Below are 21,975 nucleotides of genomic sequence, written 5' to 3' on the forward strand. Positions count from 1 at the left end.
CGTCTGTAAAATAGAAAAAAAATGACACCACATTACTTTAGTAAACTACATTTCGTTATTTTTTAGGTCACCGTCTAAAATCCATCTTCACTGAAAATGTCACAAAAGCTCTTCTCATCACTCACATCATGATAATGGCCCTACCGGATGCAGCTGGTCAAGGTACTAGACTAAGGAACAAACACTGAATTCATCATCTCCTGTCAATTCTCCTCTGAGCCCGCGGGAACCACAGTCCAAGCCAAGCAATCCCAGGTAACCAGCCACAAATTTCAACAGTGTGACTCATTAACAGGAGAGTGTCACGTAGCCTGTACCCTCTATGTCAACTTTCCTAATTTACGGGCGCTGTCTGGGCTCTGGGTGAAACGCGTGGCATCCTGAACTCTTGCATTTAGCAGGCTACCCCTCATATACATACCAAGATGGTTCCAAAACCCGTTTATGTAGTTGTACTTATGGCTGTAGCCATGCAACTGAACTATTATTGCCTTTCACACAAGACTGTGACAAAGGAGTAATTGTTTCTAGGAAAATCAGTTGAATGTTTGGAGAAACAGTGACAAAAAGTTAAGTTGCTAAAAACTTTACTGTCAAACTAATGCAGCTGAGGCAACAGGACAGATGGGAAATAATTTTTAAAAATCTAGAATTCTGTATCCACAATGCTTTGAAATTGTTTTTAAATTCTTTAAAAGCTCTTTAAAAGAAACTAAAAATGGAAATCCTAGGCAATGCATTCTGAGATTACACAAGATGGATCACTTAGAACTCCAATCAGACCTTGGTTTTCTATCAAAGGATTGGTAAGGAAATGTAGATTTATGTATTCCTACATTAAAACATGATGGTATTTTCTTTTCATTCTTCATCAACTTTTTAACCATCACTTGGAGGTCACTCTGATGTAATAAATGCCTCTATAACCCCATTCTTCCCTAATCCAAAGCATCTTCCCATTGCTGGCACCACCCGAACTGGGCAGAAAGGCTTCGGAAAGGCCTTGTCTGCCGAGGATTCTGTTAAGGGCAGTGAGTCAACACGAGAAGAGCAACACACATATATATTCTAAAGCCTGTGGTATGCTAGCTATGCACACACTACTTATGACAAAATTTGTCTTAACACTGGCAGATTCATACAAATGCCAATCAGTAATCATTTTAACTATCACCTAAGCATCTAGCTAAGCTAGATGGCATGGTCTTTATCTGAATGCGTATCAAGCCATGTAAATAGAGAAAATTATTAATTTATGAATGTTTACAACACTGTATACCATCAGACTGGATATTTCAAGATATTAAGGATTTATTCTTGAATTTTAAATGATAGGAATAATTGTTATGTTTTTATTTATTTATTTATTATGTTTTAGATACAGAGAGAGAGCGCGCATGAGTGGGGGAGCGGGACAGAGGGGGAAAGAATCTCAAGCAGCCTCCACATTAAGCGTGCAGCCCGATCCCATGACCCAGGGATCACGACCTGAGCCGATATCGAGAGTCAGATGCTCAACTAACTGAGCTACCCAGGCACCCCTGTTATGGGTTTTTAAAAAGTCTTACTTTGGGAGGGATATACTAAAATATTTACCATGAAAGAATAGGTCTGGAATTTGCTTCAAAATAATGAAGGAAGGGGGAAATGGGTGAGGAAGGTTTGAGGGAAGAAAATGGGCCAGGAGCTGGTAGCCGGTGAGGCTGATAATGGGCATGGGGGGCGGGGGAGGGTTCACTGTACTATTCTTTCGTCTGTGTTTGTTTGGAATTTTTATAAATAAAAAGTTAAAAAAATACTGAGTCATGCCAAGGTATTATCTTTAAAACTCACAGACATGGAGTTTTAAAGGACAAATAATATAAAATTTCAGTAATCTATTGCACACCGCTCCTCCCTTCCCCCCCAAAATCACTAATGGAACCGGGAAAAGAATAAAGATTCATTGAATCTCAAAATCCTAAGCCAGGATGATGCCACTTGTTCTACGCTTGTGAGAACATTCTGACCCAATTCTCGGAGTTCCTGTTGCCTTCTTACACTACTGTTCTCAAAACTGCTGAGGCCTCAGAAAGTCTGCTGCTTTAGCAAGTAGTGACTCCAGTCAGAGGAGGAATGTAGTTGGTTGTCATTAGTTATAAATATTTTTTGTATCTAAAACCTGCCGGTCTGGCAATATTTCACTTACTGTCTGGGTGAACACCAGTGAGGTCAATAGGATGAGGACAGAAGACGGCCAAACGAACCATCTTTTAGTCCAACTAAGCAAGTGGCCAGATAGGTGTATGTATTTACTTTCAGTACAACCAGGAGACAGCTGAAAAGTCCTATCAGATAAAATCTAAAATCCAGTGTGCTTAAGATTTTTTAAATTTCATTTAAAAACTATTTTCAACTATTTGGCGCCTGAGTGGCTCAGTTGGTTGAGTGTCCAACTTCGGCTCAGGTCATGATCTCACAGCTCGTGGGTTCGAGCACCGCTTTGGGCTCTGTGCTGACAGTTCGGAGCCTGGAGCCTGCTTAGGATTGTGTCTCCTTCTCTCTCTGTCCCTAACCCACTTGCATTCTGTCTCTGTCTCTCTCAAAAGTAAATAAAAACATTAAAAAAAAAAAAAAAACTATTTTCAACTGACTTGGCTGAGACAGTCTTTGTATATAAAAGGCTATTTATTTTTAATGCCAGTATAGCTCATGTACAGTGTTATATTAGTGTCACGTATACAATAAAGGGATTCAGCAATTCCATACACTACTCAGTGCTGACCATGAGAAGTGTCCTCTTAAAAATATAGTTTTTTGGGGGGCGCCTGGGTGGCTCAGTCGGTTGAGCGACCGACTTCAGCTCAGGCCATGATCTCACGGTTTGTGAGTTTGAGCCCCGTGTCGGGCTCTGGGCAGACAGCTCAGAGCTTGGAGCCTGCTTCTGATTCTGTCCCTGCCCCTCCCCCACTCATGCTCTGCCTCTCTCTCAGAAACATTAAAAAAAATTTTAAATAAAAATACACAGTTTTTTTTCAAAAAAGGATAATCTATCAGTCCTTTTGGAGCTCTTTCCTTTTTTGGCTTAAAGGTCACACAGAATTTTCCTAGTGGTACTCTAATTAGATACAATCAAGTTTCAAGAAGAGAGAAAGTGAACAGAGCATTAACTCCCCAGTTAGCTTTGGCCAATAGAGGCCAGCTGGATTCCAAAAAGAAAAAGAAAAAAAAAAAAAAAAGCCAGCGGTTTTAGGTCTGTTGAAAACGTGCCAGGGATTCACCTCGCACTGGGAATGAATGCCACCGGCCTCATCATCACCCATGAGGCCCCAGACCCGACCAGGCCCCCACGGCTCTTCCCGGCTCCGGCTGCCAGGATGACCCCCGGGGTGCTACTCCGGGGGGGAAACAGAGCTGGGGCCCCAAGGATCCCAGTGGCCTGCTCCCCGCCTTCCTTCAGTTCTTTGCTGGAGGGTCTCCTTCCCCGGCCACGTCTAACGCTGTGTGTGCACGCGCTCATGGGCAGGTTCTCCTCTTCACGGCCAGAGCTTCCTCCTTCCCTTATCCCTTCTCCTCGCTGACCTTGTTTGTTGTCATCTCCTCCCCTAGACAGCAAGGTTCACGACAGCAGGGATTTTGAATTATTTCAAGGTTGTATTCCTACTGTTTCCCAACAGTTTCTGGCCCATGGTAGGTGCTCAACAATATACTGAAGGAACAGGGGGACATGGAGAACCACTACCGCGAGGATCCAATGAGATGTGCCATCTAAGAACTTAGCAAGCAGAGCTGCTCCACGCACGTGGTGCCGTTCCACCATAGGGTTTCCAGCAATGTCAACGCACTTCTTGGTTTTGTTTTTTTTTAATTATTTTTAGTGTTTATTTTTGAGAGAGACAGAGGGTCAGTGGGGGAAGGGCAGAGAGAGAGGGAGACACAGAAGCCAAAACAGGCTCCAGGCTCCGAGCTGTCAGCACAGAACTCGACGCGGGGCTTGAACTCATGAACTGCGAGATCATGACCCGAGCCGAAGTCGGAGTTGACTGACTGAGCCACCCAGGTGCCCCGCCAATGTACTCTGTGATTTTATTCATACTTCTTTCTGCCTCCAACATTTGGTCTTGTTTTTGATGACAGGTAATTTACCAGAATTATCTTGTTTTGATGTATGAAAGGTAATTTACCGGAATTAACAAGGCTCAACAAGGCTCACCAAGGCAACGGCAAAAAGAATCAAACTCAAATTGTCAGGCACCCCAATCTGGGAAGTTTATCCAAAGTTTTAGATAAATATGAAGGAGATGGAAAAGCTGATCACATCCACAAAAGTAACTGGAAATTAGAAAAGCTTATTTCAGCTCCCTGAATACAGTTAAGGTAGACTCTAGATCCTGGGGTCTAACAGATCTTAGTTTATACTCTACTTTCACAATAATATGAATAACACCATTCAACCATAACAACTATCCTTTGCAATAAGCCAGACACTTGGTAAGTCCTTTATAAGAATTTTCACTTAATTCTTAAGATAATTTGGTAGAGATAATAGCTTTAAAATATAATTTTTTTCATCCTTAGGGATTTTTGTTTTCCTTGTCTTTACTCCCACCTCCCCACCCCCAAGTCAGCAGTGTCACTGCCTCAGCAGAGGGACAGGACACAGTGGAACACAACAGTCTTCCCAGCTGCGGGTTCCAAAGGCCCTAAGAACAGAGGGAACTCTAGGTCTACACCTGTGAGAAACACTGCACAGGAGAGACAAGGCAAGACCTGTTGAACCCTTGCCACTTCTGCCTCCAAAGCCTGGGGAAGATGGTCTGGGGTGGAGAAGTACAGGACAGAGTGTAGACGCAACGGAGAGTTCTGGAGACCGCATCATAGTGCCAGAGCCCCGGGGAAACGGCAAATGGACCGGAGGGGTACGAACAGCTGTATGTTGCATTAGGACAGAAAGTGTCTGAGCTTTGCAGAGATGCGTGTCCCATGAGAGTGTGGCAATAGCAGAATGGTTCCAGTGTGGGGAGAGGTGGCCGGAGGGCAGGATGGGGTCCCCCCCAGGCAATGACATTACAAAGGTATCTCCACCCTCAATTCAGCCGTGAGGCAAGAGAAGGAGGTCTGCGAACTCACAGATGATAGTTTCACTTACCCAGTAGAATCGACACGATTGTGGTAAATTATTAATGAAAAATAAAGTTCTATTTTTTTTCCACACCTGGACTGTGCAATGGAATTCACATTTGAGTTCATATGATTACTTGTATTTTACAGATGAGGGATCTGAAACATTAAGTAACTTTCCAAAGTTATGTAGCTGGATTTGATTGGGATTTGAGCCCAGACTCCCAATCTCTGGGCTATACCACTATTGCACTGAAACACATAAACTTCACAATCACATAAAACTGACTTTATTTGTTCACTGCATCTCTAATAGAAAACCCAACAAAATCTCTCTTCTAAAGATGAAACTTAAGGTAAAGCAAATACTGATTAAGGGAAATGGGCTTTTATACAAAAGTCACCTTGAATCATAGAGGGATCCCAACAACCCCAAAATTAATTCATACATACATACATCACCCCACAAACAACAGTAATTACACAAAAGCACAATTTATTAATACGCAATGCCACAAAGGTACTATGAAGTCATTAACATTTTAAAAAATTTTTTAAATGTTTATTTATCTTTGAGACAGAGACAGAGCATGAGGGGGGGGGGGGGGGTGGCGGAAGACGTAGAATCCAAAGCAGGCTCCAGGCTCTAAGCTGTTAGCACAGAGCCCGACGCGGGGCTTGGGGCTTGAACTCACGAGCGAGGAGGTCATGACCTGAGCCAAAGTCGGATGCTTAACTGACTAAGCCATCCAGGCGCCCCAAAGTCATTAACATTTTTAAATGATCCATATTTTATTAATATCACAGCTGACATATTTTTAAACCATATTACAAATGTGAAGAAGACACCCAGTCTATAACAATGTTTGCTCATTTAAAGACCAAAGATAAATAAAAATCCCCTGAAAGCTCACCAGCGGGGAATCCCTAATCTAGAATAAACTGGAGGTGTTGCAAACCAGGCATATAAAACACTCCAAATGTTTTAACTAAACTGCTAACCTGGAAATCAAAAGGAGATCTGTTTTAACCATTTTAAGACTCTGTCCACGACCACAGGGTTTTAGAAAGAGCCGGGTTCTTCAAAGTGGCTTAGTGCGGCCAGCCTCAGATAAAATTTTAGATCACAACCAGGGAGACTGAAGATGTCCGCTTTCTGTGAAACGTACTTTCTGTCCTGCAGGGGCAAGTCCCTAATAAAGAAGTCTTTAAAAGAGACCTCAAACTGAATGTGTCTTCGTTTATCTAACATTACTCCCTAATATCCTCGAGTAGAGGAACGACCCTCCTCCGTGTTCTGACTAATGTATGTCCGAGTATTTAACTAGTTTTGATTTTTACATGAAGTTTTCAAACTACGGTCTCTTTATTGGCACAAGTTCATTTTTACTCTTAACTGCCCAGTGAAAGTCAATGAAGAAATGAGCGTCTCACTTCTGACTCCCAGCGCTGTGCCCTAACTGTACACGGCATCTACATCCACAGCAGCAACTACAACATTCAGTTAAAGAGATTCAAGTGTTTTCGCCCACTAGACTAGAAATTCTTTGACACTGGAAGAATATACATGCATTGTGCACCTACAGTATCTACAAGTTCTCAACAAAGCCTGTTGAATGAAAAACACACCCATGCACTTGAGTTTTGGTAGCACACTTAATATTTTCCATAAATATCCCCGGTATTTACGTATAATAATATTCTAATGTTAACCACAGACAGCAGGAAAATTAAATTTATTCCTTCTGTAACTAATAGTATATATTGTTTATGGATCCAACAAAAAGACTTTGGTGTAAATGCCAACAAAGATTTTAAAATACCTGTCTGGGTGTGCCTGAATGGCTCAGTTGGTTAAGCGTCCTACATTTGGTTTCGGCTCAGGACATGATCTCAGGGTTTCAAGAGTTCAAGCCCTGTGTCTGGCTCTGTGCTGGCAGCATGGAGCCTGCTTGGGATTTCCCCCATCCCTCGCCTCCCCCCCTCGTGCTGTCTCTGTCTCTCAAAATAAATAAATAAACTTAAAAAAAAAATTTTAAACAAGTATCAGTCTGTACCATTCTTTTTTTTTTTTAATCTTTTTTAAACATTTATTCTTGAGAGACAGAGCATGAGGCGGGGAGGGGCAGAGAGAGAGGGAGACACAGAATCTGAAGCAGGCTCCAGGCTCCGAGCTGTCAGCACAGAGCCCGATGTGGGGCTCGAACTCACAAACCGCGAGATCATGGCCTGAGCTGAAGTCAGACGCCTAGCTGACTGAGCCACCCAGGTGCCCCTCTCTGTACCATTCTTATTCAGACACGTGCTAATTCTGAGGAATGGCACAGGCACATTATAGGAGCACAGCCAGCCTCTCACTCACAAAGCCATTTTCCAAAGCACACCCTTGCCTTTCATGCAGGAGTCCCAGACCAATCAATGCAATTATTCAAGGGTAGATTCTTCTAGTTCAGGGCTTATACTCAGCCTTTTCTCTGGCTTTAATAAATACTTGAAGAAAAATTTACTTTTTTAAGGCTTCTAAGGGGTCTTCCAAGGAAAGCTGAATAGTTGCTCAAAGGAAAACAGAAAAGTTGCATCTGATGAAATTCAAATTCACCAAAATTAATAGGTACATACTGCACAAATAAGATTTAAAAAACTAGATTTACACAAATATCATAGATTATCTGAATCATAAAATAATTAAAAAAACAGGATTCTCTTACATAGTATTCCCCTCTAGTGAATTAAAGTCATTTTTTTTTAACGTTTTTTTTTTTTTTGACAGAGAGAGACAGAGACAGAGCATGAGTGGGGGAGGGGCAGAGAGAGAGGGAGACACAGAATCCGAAGCAGGCTCCAGGCTCCAAGCTGTCAACACAGAGCCCGACGTGGGGCTCAAACCCACGGACCGCGAGACCACGACCTGAGCCAAAGTCGGACGCCCAACGGACTGAGCCACCCAGGCGCCCCCCTCCTAGTGAATTAAAATTGTCATCATTATACAGCCACGTTAGGAACATACTATACAAAGCAAATAAATCTAGGCTGAATACTGTGAACTATAATGATAAACACAATTGTATGGCCTGTTTTTTAGCCAACTAAAAGCAACAGGAAAAGTTAATAACCAGCTACAGCCACCTCACCACACTAACAGAGACCCATTTGCATACAATACAAATGACCCATCAACACAACACTGAAAAGTTACTGAAAACCACAAGCTGACAAGAAACTAAACAGTCTTTACTGGAGACTACTGATCTGATTTTCAGCATCACCTGAACCCAGTTAGACAGAAGAGTCCTTGAAACAAGAAACCATACTCACTGCTCACAGGTGCACTAGTGTGGCCCACCCGTTTTACAGCCCACGGATTTTAGGGATGAACCAAGAACAGAACTCAGGTTCTGATTCTTCTTTTTCCATCTTCCACACAGTGGTTCTCAAAGTGTCATGCCAAACCAGCAGCATCAACATCACCTGGGAGCTGGCAGAAATGCATGTTCTGGGCCCCACCTCCTGAATCTGAAACTCTGCGAAGCCCAGCAATTGTGATTTAACGAGCTCTCTGGGTGGGGGCTGTGATGCAGCCAGGGTACCACAGCTCTGCCATTAGTGCCTAAAACCTCAAAAACACGATCATAGCTCATAAAACATCCATATATTTCAGTAAGAATCCAATTTCTCCCTTAGATGAAAGCTTATTGCCACAGCCGTAATCTCTTTACAGCACAGATTGTTAATAAGGCAGAGAAGAGGGGAGTTTGAGGAAAAATAATTAATACTTGCATTTTAGAGAACTACCTATTACTTTCACAATACAAACTACAGAAACAGACATGAGATATTTTTATTTATCAAAAAGGGGAATGTTACAGATAGAGCAGTCAATACTAGAAGCAGCTTTAAATATCAGAATTTTAAAACACAATCTCCATATTCTTTGGTATCATCTTGGCTTTAACTGATTAAGACAAATCAATATAATGTAACTACAGATCTCCGTAATCTAAAACCTACTGGATTTTCTAGGCTGGGGAGGCGGTTACAAGGACATTGAATGTGCTTTACTCACTGGGAAGGACAATCACAAGACAAAGTAGGTCTGACACACCAACGAAAAGGCTATAAAATCTTAAAATTCAACTCTTGACTCTAAAATCTTATGAAGGTGGGGAACGTAAGGAAGTGAAGAAAACCAGTCCAGCCCACAGGAGGCTAGGGAGCTCTGCTTCCTTCAAGCTCCTGAGGGAAAGGGCACCAGCAGGCTTTGGTTAAAAGTACAAAAGTTATCTATAAAGCAGCAATTGTTAAGAACTTCAGTGCTGCTTTTTGGTAAGTTTTTAGTTATTTTTGAAAATTAAAAACCATACTTTCTCTCCTTTGGCAGAAGAAAATATAGTGCTTCAGGAAGTAAAATAAAATTTTTAGTTTCTATTTGTAATCCTGCATGCATTGGTATTTTTCTATTGAAGTGCCACTATTTATAAGCATTAATTAAAAACACTTTTTTCAGGGGTGCCTGGGTGGCTCAGTCGGTTGGGCGACCGACTTCAGCTCAGGTCACGATCTCGCGATCTCACGGTCCATGAGTTCGAGCCCCACGTCGGGCTCTGGGCTGATGGCTCAGAGCCTGGAGCCTGCTTCCGATTCTGTGTCTCCCTCTCTCTCTGCTCCTCCCCCGTTCATGGTCTGTCTCTCTCTCTGTCTCAGAGATAAATAAACGTTAAAAAAACAACAACACTTTTTTCATCTTACTATATACTTCAAAGCAAATTAAGAGAAGGTAGGTAAGTTTGGGAATCTGCTTTCAGGGCCCAATTAATGACAATAAGCTTTTAAATGGAAAAGAAAAAGAAAAAAAGAACTTGTTTTCCTCCTCATTACAAAAGCAACAAATATTCACTACTCAAAATCTTGAGAATTCAAAACAGGCTAAAAGATGAAAGAGAAGTTCCTGAGTGCAACCACCATGAGATAGACAAATAGTATTCACACCCGTATCTACATTTTCAAGCCCTCTTTCCTGAATCCGCATTAGAAAATATATTTAAACTGACATTTAACTGGTACATTTCACACAGCTCATTAATTTCTGACTGTCAACTCTCTTAGGCAAGGATCCAAATCTCATTCTTACTTCCAGTGTAAAAGGGGTACACAGACACTACTGAAGTACCTGCTGAACTGGACATTTGGGATCCTACAAGGCAGTCTGGACTTCCAGACTGTCAAATGTGTTCCAGAAGTATCTTAAAACTGACTGATGTAATTGAATAAGGGCAAAAATTCAATCGATGAATTAAAGAAAAAAAAATAGACATTTCAAGACTTCCGCTCCTTAGCAAGCCTTGTGGGCTTGAAAAACTGCATCAGGAAGGAGCCCCCACTGTGCCCGGAAGAAAGCCTGCAATCCAGGGGCTACGACTTTGGTAAAGGCTCTTTGAGAGCGCGGATGAGGCCTTTCATGCTGACATCCCAAGTGCAGCGGAAGGACCTGGCTCTGAGATCCTTTGGAGTTCAAATGAAGGAGTCAGTGAATGATGAAGGGTATCGGCTCCCAGGATAAAGGTGCATTTATCACCCTCCTTAACCCTAAAGTTTGTATGTCTCTTTGACGCAAACAGCCACTAACAGGTGATTTTGCATCCTGCCTCTACAGGTAACAACACTATATGACTCCATTTTCAGAGACTAAAAATAGCTTAGAAGAATTGAGTCATACTGAATAACACCCTCAAGCACTGCAGTTACAATATCTAAAAATGAATAAGAAGGGCTAAATCTACCATGTGCTTTGAACAGTCAACAAGGGGGGTGGGGAAGAAAAGACACCCCAATTGGAAAGTGAAATATGGCCACAGTCTGTTGTTTTGATAGCTTAAGGTTTGGTTTCTACTAAAATGCTTAACTACTTTGCTTTTTCACCTTTTTTCCCTCCAAAGAAGAGGTTAACGCTGTGCGTGCGCACGTTCCCTTCCTTCACTTTACAGTCTGTTATAAAGATGCCCTGACTCGGATTTTATTCCGGCACACAGGGCAAGCCACCACCCCGAACCGCCCCCAGGCTGAAGCACTTAAGTGCTGAATAAAATATTAAAAGGAAAAGACGAGCACACACATAAATAAACACCTCTGAAAACACACCACTGAGTCAGCACAAAAGGAAAGGCTCTAGAGAGGTCACACAGGAAGGGAGTGCTTTCTCTCCTTGGAGAAAAATATGTGCTGAGCCACGATTCCACTCTAGGCGTCTCCTCCAAACCCTGAGTTTGAGACCCTGGAGACTCCGAGTTCGAGTCTGTGTGCTGAAGGCTACACCGGGGGAGGTAGGAGAGAAAGACTCCTGTATTGAGCTAGACACCGCGACCCCAAAAGGACTTCAATATAAAGGCCAAAGAGAGAACCTATTGTTCAAAAGCGGACAGCAAGGAAACCTGTTTTTTTCATAGGCCTGGAGTACAGGAGTAAGGGAAATCTCCCCAGACATCTGAGGTCTGTATTTTTGCCACCAGTATGGCTGGAAGCACTGAACCAGGAGTGAGAAAGTTAGAGTGACCACAAGAATGCAGTGTCCCTGGGAGACCGGCATAAGCAAAGACAAATTCTCTCTGGAAGACCTTGTAACTTCGATCCGGGCATTAAAATTCCCTCAGATGAAATTCCAAGGAAAATGAGCAAATCACAGAAACACACACACACACAAGAAAACAAGGCACCATGAGTAAGAGTGAGCAGAACCAGATGGATGATTAGACTTCAGATACCAGAACAGACACAAACTATAAATGTTTAATATGTTGAACAGAAGCTTAAAAATGAGCTAAGAATGAGACTATTAAGAATGACCAAGCAGACTTCAAATAGAACCAAATATAATTTTTATTTATTTATTTATTTTTGAGACAGAGAGAGAGAGCGTAAGCCAGAGAGGGGCAGATAGAGAAGGGAAGCCACAGAATCCGAAACAGGCTCCAGGCTCTGAGCTGTCAGCACAGAGCCTGACGCGGGGCTCAAACTCACGAACCGCAAGATCATGACCTGAGCTGAAGATGGACGCTTAACCGACTGAGCCACCCAGGCGCCCCATGGAATCAAATGTAATTTCTAAAAACAGAATATAATTGAAATAAAAGCGATGGATAAAAGAGTAGATTACGCCCAAAGAAAGAAAAAGTAGTGAACTGCAGGTGAGAGCCAAAGAAATTATCCAGAATGCAGCACAAAGAAAACACGGCAGGTGGAAAATAAAGAAGTTAGAGATGTGCTGGACCTTTTCGTGCTAATTAGAGCTCCAGAAAGAGAAAATGGGGAAGAGGGAACATTCATGAAATAACCATCTCTGGGAATTCTCTGCAACTGCTCTCCCCACTATGCAGCCATTAGCCACATGAGCCTATGTAAGTTAAAATTTAAAACACAGTTCCTTAATCGCACTAACCACATTTCAGATTCTCGTTAGTCACATGTGGCAGGTGGCTACCATACAGGACTGCACAGATGTAGAACATTTCCATCATCCTAGAAAGTTCTACTGAACTGCATTGTTCTAGATCTACTGAAATTCCCATCCTCGGACCCGACACCCCCGGTAAAGTTCAAGCTGTGTATATACAATTCACAAATGGGCACACTAAGGTAAAACTGCAACGTACTGATGATAATGTACTAATTAGAACTGCAATGAACTAATGATATAGGGAAGGTCTTAAACAGGCAGATCATCTTAAATGGACATTAGACCGCTCACTTCTTAGAAGGAACTCTGAAAGCCCAGAGAATAAAGGCGAATACTACCGTCGAATATGCTGAGCTAAACTGTCAACCAAGAAACCTATCTTTCAAGCATAGGGCAAAATACATTTTCACACATAAATGATTTGCCAACAACAAATCTTCCCCAATGGGAATTCCAAAGAATTCATTTTAAACAGAAGGAAAATTATCCCAGAAAGGAGTGAAATGTAAACAGAAATAGCAAAGATACAATAAAATTCGATTAAATCTAAATAAACATTAACTATGTAGAAATAAAAATAATGTCCAATTTTTGGTGGAAAAGAATGACAATACTGGGCAGTAGCTGACTATATTGGGGGACATGATTGGAGTTATATATCTTAAGACCTTTTTGTCATTCAAAAGGAGGGCAATGATATTGAGTAACTTCAGACTTTAACTTAGAAATGGTAACATACATGCTTATGATAACCACTGGAAAAAAAAAAAGTGACATATAGGACAAACCTTCCAAAAAACTGAGGTCAAGAGGAGTAAAATAAGAGGAAGGGGGGAAAAATCCTCAGTCAGTCCAGAGATGGTAACCAGAAATTCAAACATGTGAGCAAACACAAATAAAAACAGACAAAACTCTAGCCACAAAGATCACCAGGCTAGATAAAAAGGTAAAATTCAGCTATAGGTTTTTATATACCAGGCAAATATTTACCAAAAGAAAGCTACTGAAACCACATGAACTTCAGACAAAATTGTCTTTATGAGAAAACATACTACTAGAGATAAAGAGGGTCCCTTCATAAGGATAAAAAAAGTTCAAAGCACCTGGAAGAGGATACTGATTCTAAACTTAAAAAAAAATTTTTTTTAACTTAAAAAAAAAAATGTTTATTTATCTTAGAGAGAGAGCAAGCAGGGGAGGGGCAGAGAGAGAGAGGGAGTCAGAGGATCTGAAGCAGGCTCTGTGCTGATAGCAGAGAGCCTGATGCGGGGCTTGAACTCACTCACCAACTGTGAGATCGTGACCTGGGCACAAGTCTGACACTTAACAGACTGAACCACCAGGGCACCCCTAAACTTCTTAAATTTCTTAAATCCAGCATTTTAATATCTCCATCAAGTAGACAACAGATCAGCCAGATACAACAAATTTTGTAAGGATGCACATGTGACCAGTATAATAAATTCAATCTAATGGACATACACAGAATACAAATATATACGTCAATTAGCGGATATACATACTCTTTTCATGAACAGATGGCTCATTTATGAAAACACACTACAGGACAGATACAACGGTAGCCTCAACAAATTTTCAGGTATGGTATTACTAGCAATCAGAATCCCTGGTCACAATGCAATTAAGTTAGAAATCATTAACAAAAAGGTAAATGGTAACACCCTATACTTTTGGTAATCAGACACATTTCTAACAACTATGGGTTAAAGTCTCAGCAGTATGAGGTTTGTTCCAAACACCTGAAAACATAAGAACCAATAAAACTGAATTATTCGATTTCAAACACATGCTAGTACCTACGCTGTAGATGTGTATTGTCCATTGTGGATGTCTACTTAAAAAGGGAAAGTTTACTAAAATGCAGTGAACAAGATAGACAGTTTACTGCTGAAAACAGTTTTCTTCAGCCATCACTTATGTCACTGGAATATCTTTTACTCTTTCAAACTGGACAGCAAGGAACCCAGGCAAGAAAATTCAACATTCATTCGTGCGGTAACAGTTTATCAAGAGCCTTGCCTGTGCTAGTCACAGAGGATTCAAAGTGAGGAAATACACACAGACCCAGCCTCCTGGGGCTGAGAGCTTCCTACAGGAGACGGTCACTAGACAAAATCACAGGTAAAATGGCAGCCCAGACGCACAATGTCACCCTGTAACAGAGGTCAGGGAGATCAGGAAAGGCTTTCTGGAGGAAGCATTGCTTTGAGCTACGACAGAAGGTGTTTAAAAAAAAAAAAAAAAAAAAAAAAAAAAAAAAAAAAAAGGTACCTGGAGGGAAGAAGCCAGAGAACAGCATTCCAGAAAAGAAAGGAACAGCACAGGCAAAATTAAAAAGGTTTAGGTGGGCAAAGGAAAATTATTAATTTTCATATAGTCAATATAGAAACGGTGCAACAGAAAACTCTGCAAAAATTTTATGCTTCCTCATCTATTCCTCCCTTAATAAAAAAGTGGTTGACCTTTTTACTGTCAGAATTTTTGACTACACAAATACTACCCAGATATTCTATTTAGTAAGACCCTTAAAAAATTACGTACACAAAATTGAATAGTCAGCATTTTCTGTACAGTTTTTAAAAATAATCAAAACCAACTTGAATCCTTAAAGCTCTATTAGGAAGATATTTCTATTCTTCCACTCAAAGAGGTTTTTGCTCAGGAGACATTACAAAGTATGTTTTCTGCTATTCTCACTAATGTATATCATGGAACAGTCCTGAGCAATTCACTCATTTCCCACCAGTATTTTCAACACTTCGCACCCACTTAATTCAACCAGGTAAGCACGAACACAAATGTTTAACTTTAAATATTGGAGCTAGAAAGTTGGGGGTGGGAATCCTCAGGGACTCTCAGAATCTTGTTATAATGATTACTCTTAAAAGTGATTATGTAAGCACAAAAGGAACCAAATTAGTTACCAAAGGTTAACTCTGACACGGAAATGACCGTGTTATAAGGCTGCGGATCAACTTCCATCAACTATTTTCATGCTTCTTTTGACACATATGGGCAAAAAAAGAAAAAATTTCTTTCTCATGACTTGATATATAAGACTTATTTTACTCCTAAATCCACCATATGACTGTGATAAAATACAACCCTCTGAGGTTTCTAGAAGCCAAGGCTTAAACACACATATTAGCCCTTCACTGTATTCGTTAAGTGAGATAAGACTGGACTCAGAATAATGTACTTACTTAACAACTGAATTCAGCATCCTCCTGTGTAGCGATTAGAAACAGAGAAGATAATCTCTTTCTAATATGCAGTTACTGACTAACTTTCTTTGGCAGTGAAGAACTGCCCCATTAAAGTTTTTCTTCTAAAAGAGAATTTCTTTCTATTGGGAACATACCAGTGGATTTTGTTTTAAAAAAAAAAAAAAAATCACGACAGTTCAGAGATAACTGCATCTTGGGAAAAAACACGTAAGAAGAATACAAAAGAAAATTATATTTGCAGACAACTAAAGCCATTCTCTGGTAAACTCAAAGGAAAACGCAACACCACCTCACACACCCAGATGTCGTGTTTGTCATTACTTAAGGCTTCTAGCAAGAGCCTGAGCGCCCCGTGAGTCTCCGATTCCCTAAAAAGTTAGAAGTCATTACTTAGCAAGCTACATTCTCACCACCTACCCAATTAAAGAAAGGGAAGGAAAAACCCCAAACGACTCAGATGTCTGCAAAGGCAGGGGTGTGGCTGCAGGGGCGAGAGGAAACCAAGGACAACTTTCCTCTCTGGCAACAATGAAAAAATGACCCTGGTTTGACACAAGAATCATTAGGAAGTAGCAAAACCAGAGAACTGGGGTAGGGTCCCCTTTTAACAAGTGCTTCTTCGCTCCTCCTTTCTTTTTGAGAATGGAAGTGGCTTGTCATCACGTAAACATGGTGCCGAATGCCATGTGGAACAGTGATTAGAAAGGTGCAGGACAGACAGACTTGGAATCATGGGAATTCGCCTCCAGTAGTGGAGATAAAGTAGGAAGTGCTTACACATGCTTTATGGCTTGGTTTAGTGAGGACACGTGCAAGTCAAGCTTACTACAAGAACCACTGTCCTTTTTCACTTTACAAAAAAACTCAGTTCAGTTTTATCAAACCAGTTTCATTACCTGGGTCCCACTGGAAGGAGGGGTACGGGTAACACGCATCAGCAGATCAGAGTGCAAAATACCACAACACTGACCACCACTGAACACAATCTACCACAAACAGCTTTTCAGGTTGCAAGATGAATGCAAAATAGGTCCGGTAATTGGTGATTTCTGGAATGGCTGGCAACAAACCTCAAAATCAAATCTCCTTAGAAATCCTTGGCTTGAGCTTTGTTTTTAAAGAGATCAACACAAAATTACATACGTTAAAAAGGTAGCAAGTTCTAAGACATCTAATAAAACCAAGGAAGAGTGCAGCCAATAACGTATTAACAAGCAGGTAATTATTTCAGTAACAGCAGACAACAGGTTCTCCGGAGGAGGATCTTTTTTTCTTTTTTAAATAAACACTGCCCATAGTGTCAGAGCACAAAATGTAACAGACTGAAGTGACATCAGACAATCTGATCTTTCTAAGGGATTTCAAAATTTTTATCCTTTCCTAATTTATCCTGGAATCCAAAACAAAAACCCAACAACAACAAAAAATTAAGGTTTTCGCCAACCCAAAAGAAGCTCGGAGATTTCAAACATGAATATGGAAGAGGGTGCTGATGCTGTATAAAAGTGACATCACGAAAACTATTTGCAAAAGTCAAGCCATTCCTCAAACCACATCACTAGCTCTAGGAGGGGTCTCCTACCAGTAGTGCCCTATTCAGCGACTGTGACTTTCCCAGCTACTACTTTGCATGAAGAGCTAAAGAAAACGCCCCAGAAAGGGGGCGGGGGGAGGGTGGCTTCGACACACTCAGGTAGCAAAGGGTGACCGCTAATTCCACGAACAATACCCTGAAATAAGCAAACCACTACGCTTGGCCAATTACCAAGATCGAGCTAAAGTTCCACCACGTAATTGGGGCCTGGGCCTTTTTTTTTTTTTTCAAGCAAACTCGTTACTGAAAGCACAGTCATTTCCCTCTTCGTATTTTATTCACGCTGGAAATACCATTCAAACTGAAAAGGTAGCAAAACAAAAGGAAAAAACAACAACAAGAAAAACGAAGGAAGTGGAGGCGCGGGGCGTTCGGTGTGCGGGTTCCCTCCGCGACAGCGCTGGCTCGCGGGCCGTCATTTGAAATGTCCAGTCCCGTCCGCCGGGGCTCGGGTCCCCCAAAACCGGCCCGCGCCGCTGGGGTCCCACCCTCCGGCGGAGGGAGGGGCGCTTCTCGCGGCGGCGGCGGCGGCGGGCAGAGGACGCCACTCGGGGCAGGACCGGGGTATCCCGGCGGCCGGGCGGCTGCCCCGAACGAGCTCCGGGGCTGAGGGAACTTTCCCTCCCTCCGGCCCGGCCGCAGCCCACGCTCAGGCGCAAACTTTGCAGACGCCGCCGCTGGCGTCCGGGGTCCCGCCCCGCGACCCTCCCGCGCCGCGCGCCGAGCCCCCGAACGTCCGCGCCCCGCGTGACTGGGCCGCGCCGCAGCCGCCGCCACCGCCGCCGCCGCCCGCGCCCCCGGCCCCGACCCTCCCCCGCGCCGCCGCGGGCCCCAGCGGCCGGCCGGCCGGGCCTGCGCCGCGCGCCCCTCACCTTGGTGGCCATGGCGGGCGGCTCCCCCGGCCCGGGACGGCCGGCTCCTCTCCGGCGCCGCGGCTGTCGGCCCGAGGCGGGCGGGCGAGGGCGGCGGCGGCTACGGCTGGGCCCCGGCGCTGCGGCGGCGGCGGCGGCTCCGCCTCGGCCCCGAGTCTCGGCGCTCAGGCCCCGCCGCTGGGCGCTCGGCGACTCCGGCCGCCGCCCGCTCCTCCAGTTCCTGAAACTCCCCGGCTGCGCGGCCCCCGCCCCTGCCGGCCGAGCCTCCCATTTACCGCGGCGTGCGCGGCGCGGCCGGCGGAAGCGCGCCCGGTGCCCTCGGCCGGCCCGGCCTCCTCTCCCACTTTCCGCCCCCGCCCCGAGCCTCCGCCCGGCCCGCGCCGCCGCAGCCGCCGCCGCCGCCGCCGCCGCCGCCGCCGCCTCCTGCGCCGGGCGCCCTTTGTTCCAGCGCCGGCCGCGTCCCGAGAAGCGGCCGGGCCTGGGTCGGCGCCCCGCGTGGCTGCCCGCGGGAAAACTTCAAGGGGTGTGAGGATTCGCTTGGGTCCCCCTGCCTGGAGGACCGGTCCGACTGCCTCCCGCAGGACCGCGCCGTAGGCCGCGTCCGAAGTTTCTTGTGGCCGGTGCACCCGGTGCACTCCACGCCCTCCTGGCAGGGCCAGAGTCACCCACGGGGATCTCTGCTCCGCTGGGGAGTGATGTGGAGCCGGTTGTGCTCTTGGCTGCGTAAAATAAGTACTAAAAAGCCAGGGCGGAGGGAGGCAATGGCTTCCCGGTCCCACTGGCCCTAGCGAGGGAGCAAGATGGAGTCACTCATGTCAAGTAGTGACCCAAACAGGAAAGCAGCCAAGGGCCCTGCAGCTGTGACCAGCTGTCACCCAAACCAACACAGACTGGCCGCACTAAGGGCTGATAAACAATAAGGCCACAGAACCTGGAAGAACCAGGGGCTGATAATCACTAGAACCAGAAGAGGCCTGCGAAGGCCCAAGCCTGATTAAACTGCTTTGAGAGGGAGGACGGCCAACGGTCAGCCTCTCCAGACGCTGACCCTCCCACGTGTGGCCACATTGGAGAGGCAGCTGCCCCCAGAGGTTCTGCCTGGTTGATCTCTGAACATGACAGAGATCCTCCGCGCTCGAACAATCAGCGGTAAGCAGGAGAGCCGACCCGGACCAGACTGCCGCCCCACCTCAACTGCGCTCAGGGACTGCCTTCGCCTTTGGTTTGTTCACTTCTTACCTTCATGGCATTTCGTTTGTTGTGTGCCTTTGTATTATATCTCATCTTGTGTGACGTGTATGAAGCCAAGTTAAATGCATAGTGAAATGTCATTGAGTTTAAAATCCTGAACCTGCTTGACAATTGTTAACCTTGCTGTGTGATTGAATAAGGCCAGCACTGTGGAAAAGGCACAACTGGTGTACAGGCCTTTACGACTCGCCTAAGTTGGCTGAGTTGTCAGAATGCTGTGTCACTGACTCACTACGTGTTTTTAGAAAACTTGGAAGAATTGGGGGGAAAAAAACTCCTTGAGTCTTGCTGGAATTGGTGATAGCAGAATTAAAAACAGTAAGTTGGGGATAAATTTGTGTGAAAATAGAATTTCCACGTGTTTTGCTGGGGGTGAGATCCTAAGGTATTGGCACAGGCAGGTGAAATGGAGACCAGCTGTGTGCAGGAGGCGGTTAGCAGCAGAAGCCTGGCTTCCCCCTTTTGCAAGCGGGGCAGGAGGTAGAAGTAGCTAAAGCCGAAACCGAGGGACACCACCTAGAAAGGCACTTGGAAGCTTATGAAAAATTGAACCATTCAGAAGCATTGCAAAAATGTATGTCACTAGGGGCCAAAATAATCTACAACCTGAAGGAAAGAAAGACAGGAACAAAAACTGTGTAGAAACCTATAGACATATCCCAGGTATATGGGAGAAATAGAGCTCTACGTAGTTAAGAAATTGTATATAACAGCTGCTAGAATACAAGAAAGGAAGAAAAATGTGGGCACCAGGTAAATGCCTAAAAATGAAGGTGGAAATTCCCAGAGGTCAGACATCCTACTTTGTGTAGAAGATCTGTGTTACCCCCACAGAACTAGAAGTCAGAAAGAGGCTCACAACTGGGACCCCATGTAATCATGGATCTGAAGGATACTCAGAGTGTAAAACTGTTAATGTCCCCAGCTCCCCCTACAGAGGTTCCCGTCTTGCTAATGAAAACCACCTTGCAGCTAGACCAGGACCAATAAAAGGGCAAGGAGCTAGCTAACAGAATAAAAAGGAAGGCCAAATCGATGAATGATTTGAGTTTAAATTGTTTTTTGAAGTGTATTTTTACTATTTTGAAAGACAGAGCGAGCAGGGAGGGGCAGAGAGACAGAGAGAATCCTAAGCAGGCTTACACTGTCAGCCTAGAGACTGATGCAGAGCTCAGACCCATGAACTATGAGATCATAACCTGAGTCAAAATGAAGAAGCCGACTCTTAACTGACTGAGCCACCCAGGTGTCCCAATAATTTGAATTTAAAAGACAGACTACCTTCGGGACCCCATCCTGAGGACCCAGGAGACTATGGTAACTCCAGGGTGGGGAGGATGATTATCGAAGCAGACCTATAATTACAAGCAAAAGAGTGGTAGATTATAATCATGGGCCAGGACAACCAATAGAAGTATCAGAAGACAGAGAATATACTTGCGCTGAGCTTCAGAAGATCAGGACAGATTTCTGTTAAAAACCTATCTGATGTAGACTGGCTCCTCCATGTGTGGGATAGTGGAGCAAACACGATTGCACTGTCAGGTGCACAGATGCATCAGGTATCTTCTTTTTTTTTTTTTTATGTTTTTATTTATTTTTGAGACAGAGAGCATGAGCAGGGGAGGGGCAGAGAGAGAGGGAGACACAGAATCCAAAGAAGGCTCCAGGCTCCGAGCTGTCAGCACAGAGCCTGACACGGGGCTCAAACTCATGGACCGCGAGATCATGACCTGAGCTGAAGTCTGATGCTTAACCGACTGAGCCACCCAGGCGCCCCATCTGGTATCTTCTTTAGCTGAAAACCCTTCATTAAACCATTCAGTTATGGAAATACATAGATCACATAAGAACACATGCATTATTCAAATGGTTCACAAAGAAATCTCAGGGTTACTTAGGAAATAAAAGAGCATTGCAATGATGCCTCATATATAAACAAATGATAGACAAATGTGGGTATACTGCACCAATAGACACATACAAACCCACTACATTTAATTTTATAATACAAATAGATTTTGTAGGATGGTGAAATCACAGTTATCTATAGAAGCTTGCCACAACCATGGTATACATATATACAGGACTGGGGATAGCTACGGCTGCCTCTAGCCCCTTAGCCCATGCAACAGTAAGAACTCTAAAATCATGGGCACCAAAACCTGTAGAAAGCGACCAGGGAATTTATTTTACAGCCACCTCAGTTCAAAAAGCTCTGTGATCTATAGAACTTAGAATGGAATTGCCACCTAGCCTGTAACCCTACATCTGCTGGATATATAGAGAGATTTGGTGGATTATTAAAAAGACAATTAACAATTGATAGACAAGGGAGTTTTCAACAGGCCATAGATACGGCTTACTTTGTGCTAAACCAAAGAGAGACACTACAAAAAGATATCCTTATAGGATCTTAAACACTTCTGCCCCAGATATAGGAAAAAGGGAGACACCAGTAGA

The 21,975-nt window shown here is 43.8% G+C and overlaps 1 protein-coding gene across 3 annotated transcripts in view; it reads right to left on the minus strand.

The window, feature by feature from the left end:
* SNX9 (sorting nexin 9) overlaps positions 1 to 18,387 on the minus strand; it is a 125,151-nt gene extending 106,764 nt beyond the window's left edge. For 2 of the 3 annotated variants that reach the window (XM_019412667.2, XM_053904317.1), the window contains exon 1: positions 18,262 to 18,387. In XM_019412667.2, the coding sequence (XP_019268212.1) occupies positions 18,262 to 18,273 (12 nt within the window). In that variant the 5' untranslated portion in view covers positions 18,274 to 18,387. Of the gene's footprint in view, positions 1 to 8,415; positions 8,442 to 18,261 lie in introns of those variants that run through there. The other variant, XM_053904319.1, reaches the window with a different exon arrangement.
* Between the last annotated feature and the right edge of the window lie 3,588 nt (positions 18,388 to 21,975).

This window comes from Panthera pardus, unplaced genomic scaffold (genome assembly GCF_024362965.1).
Source record: "Panthera pardus isolate Hobbes unplaced genomic scaffold, ASM2436296v1 HiC_scaffold_17, whole genome shotgun sequence".
NCBI lineage: Eukaryota > Metazoa > Chordata > Mammalia > Carnivora > Felidae > Panthera > Panthera pardus.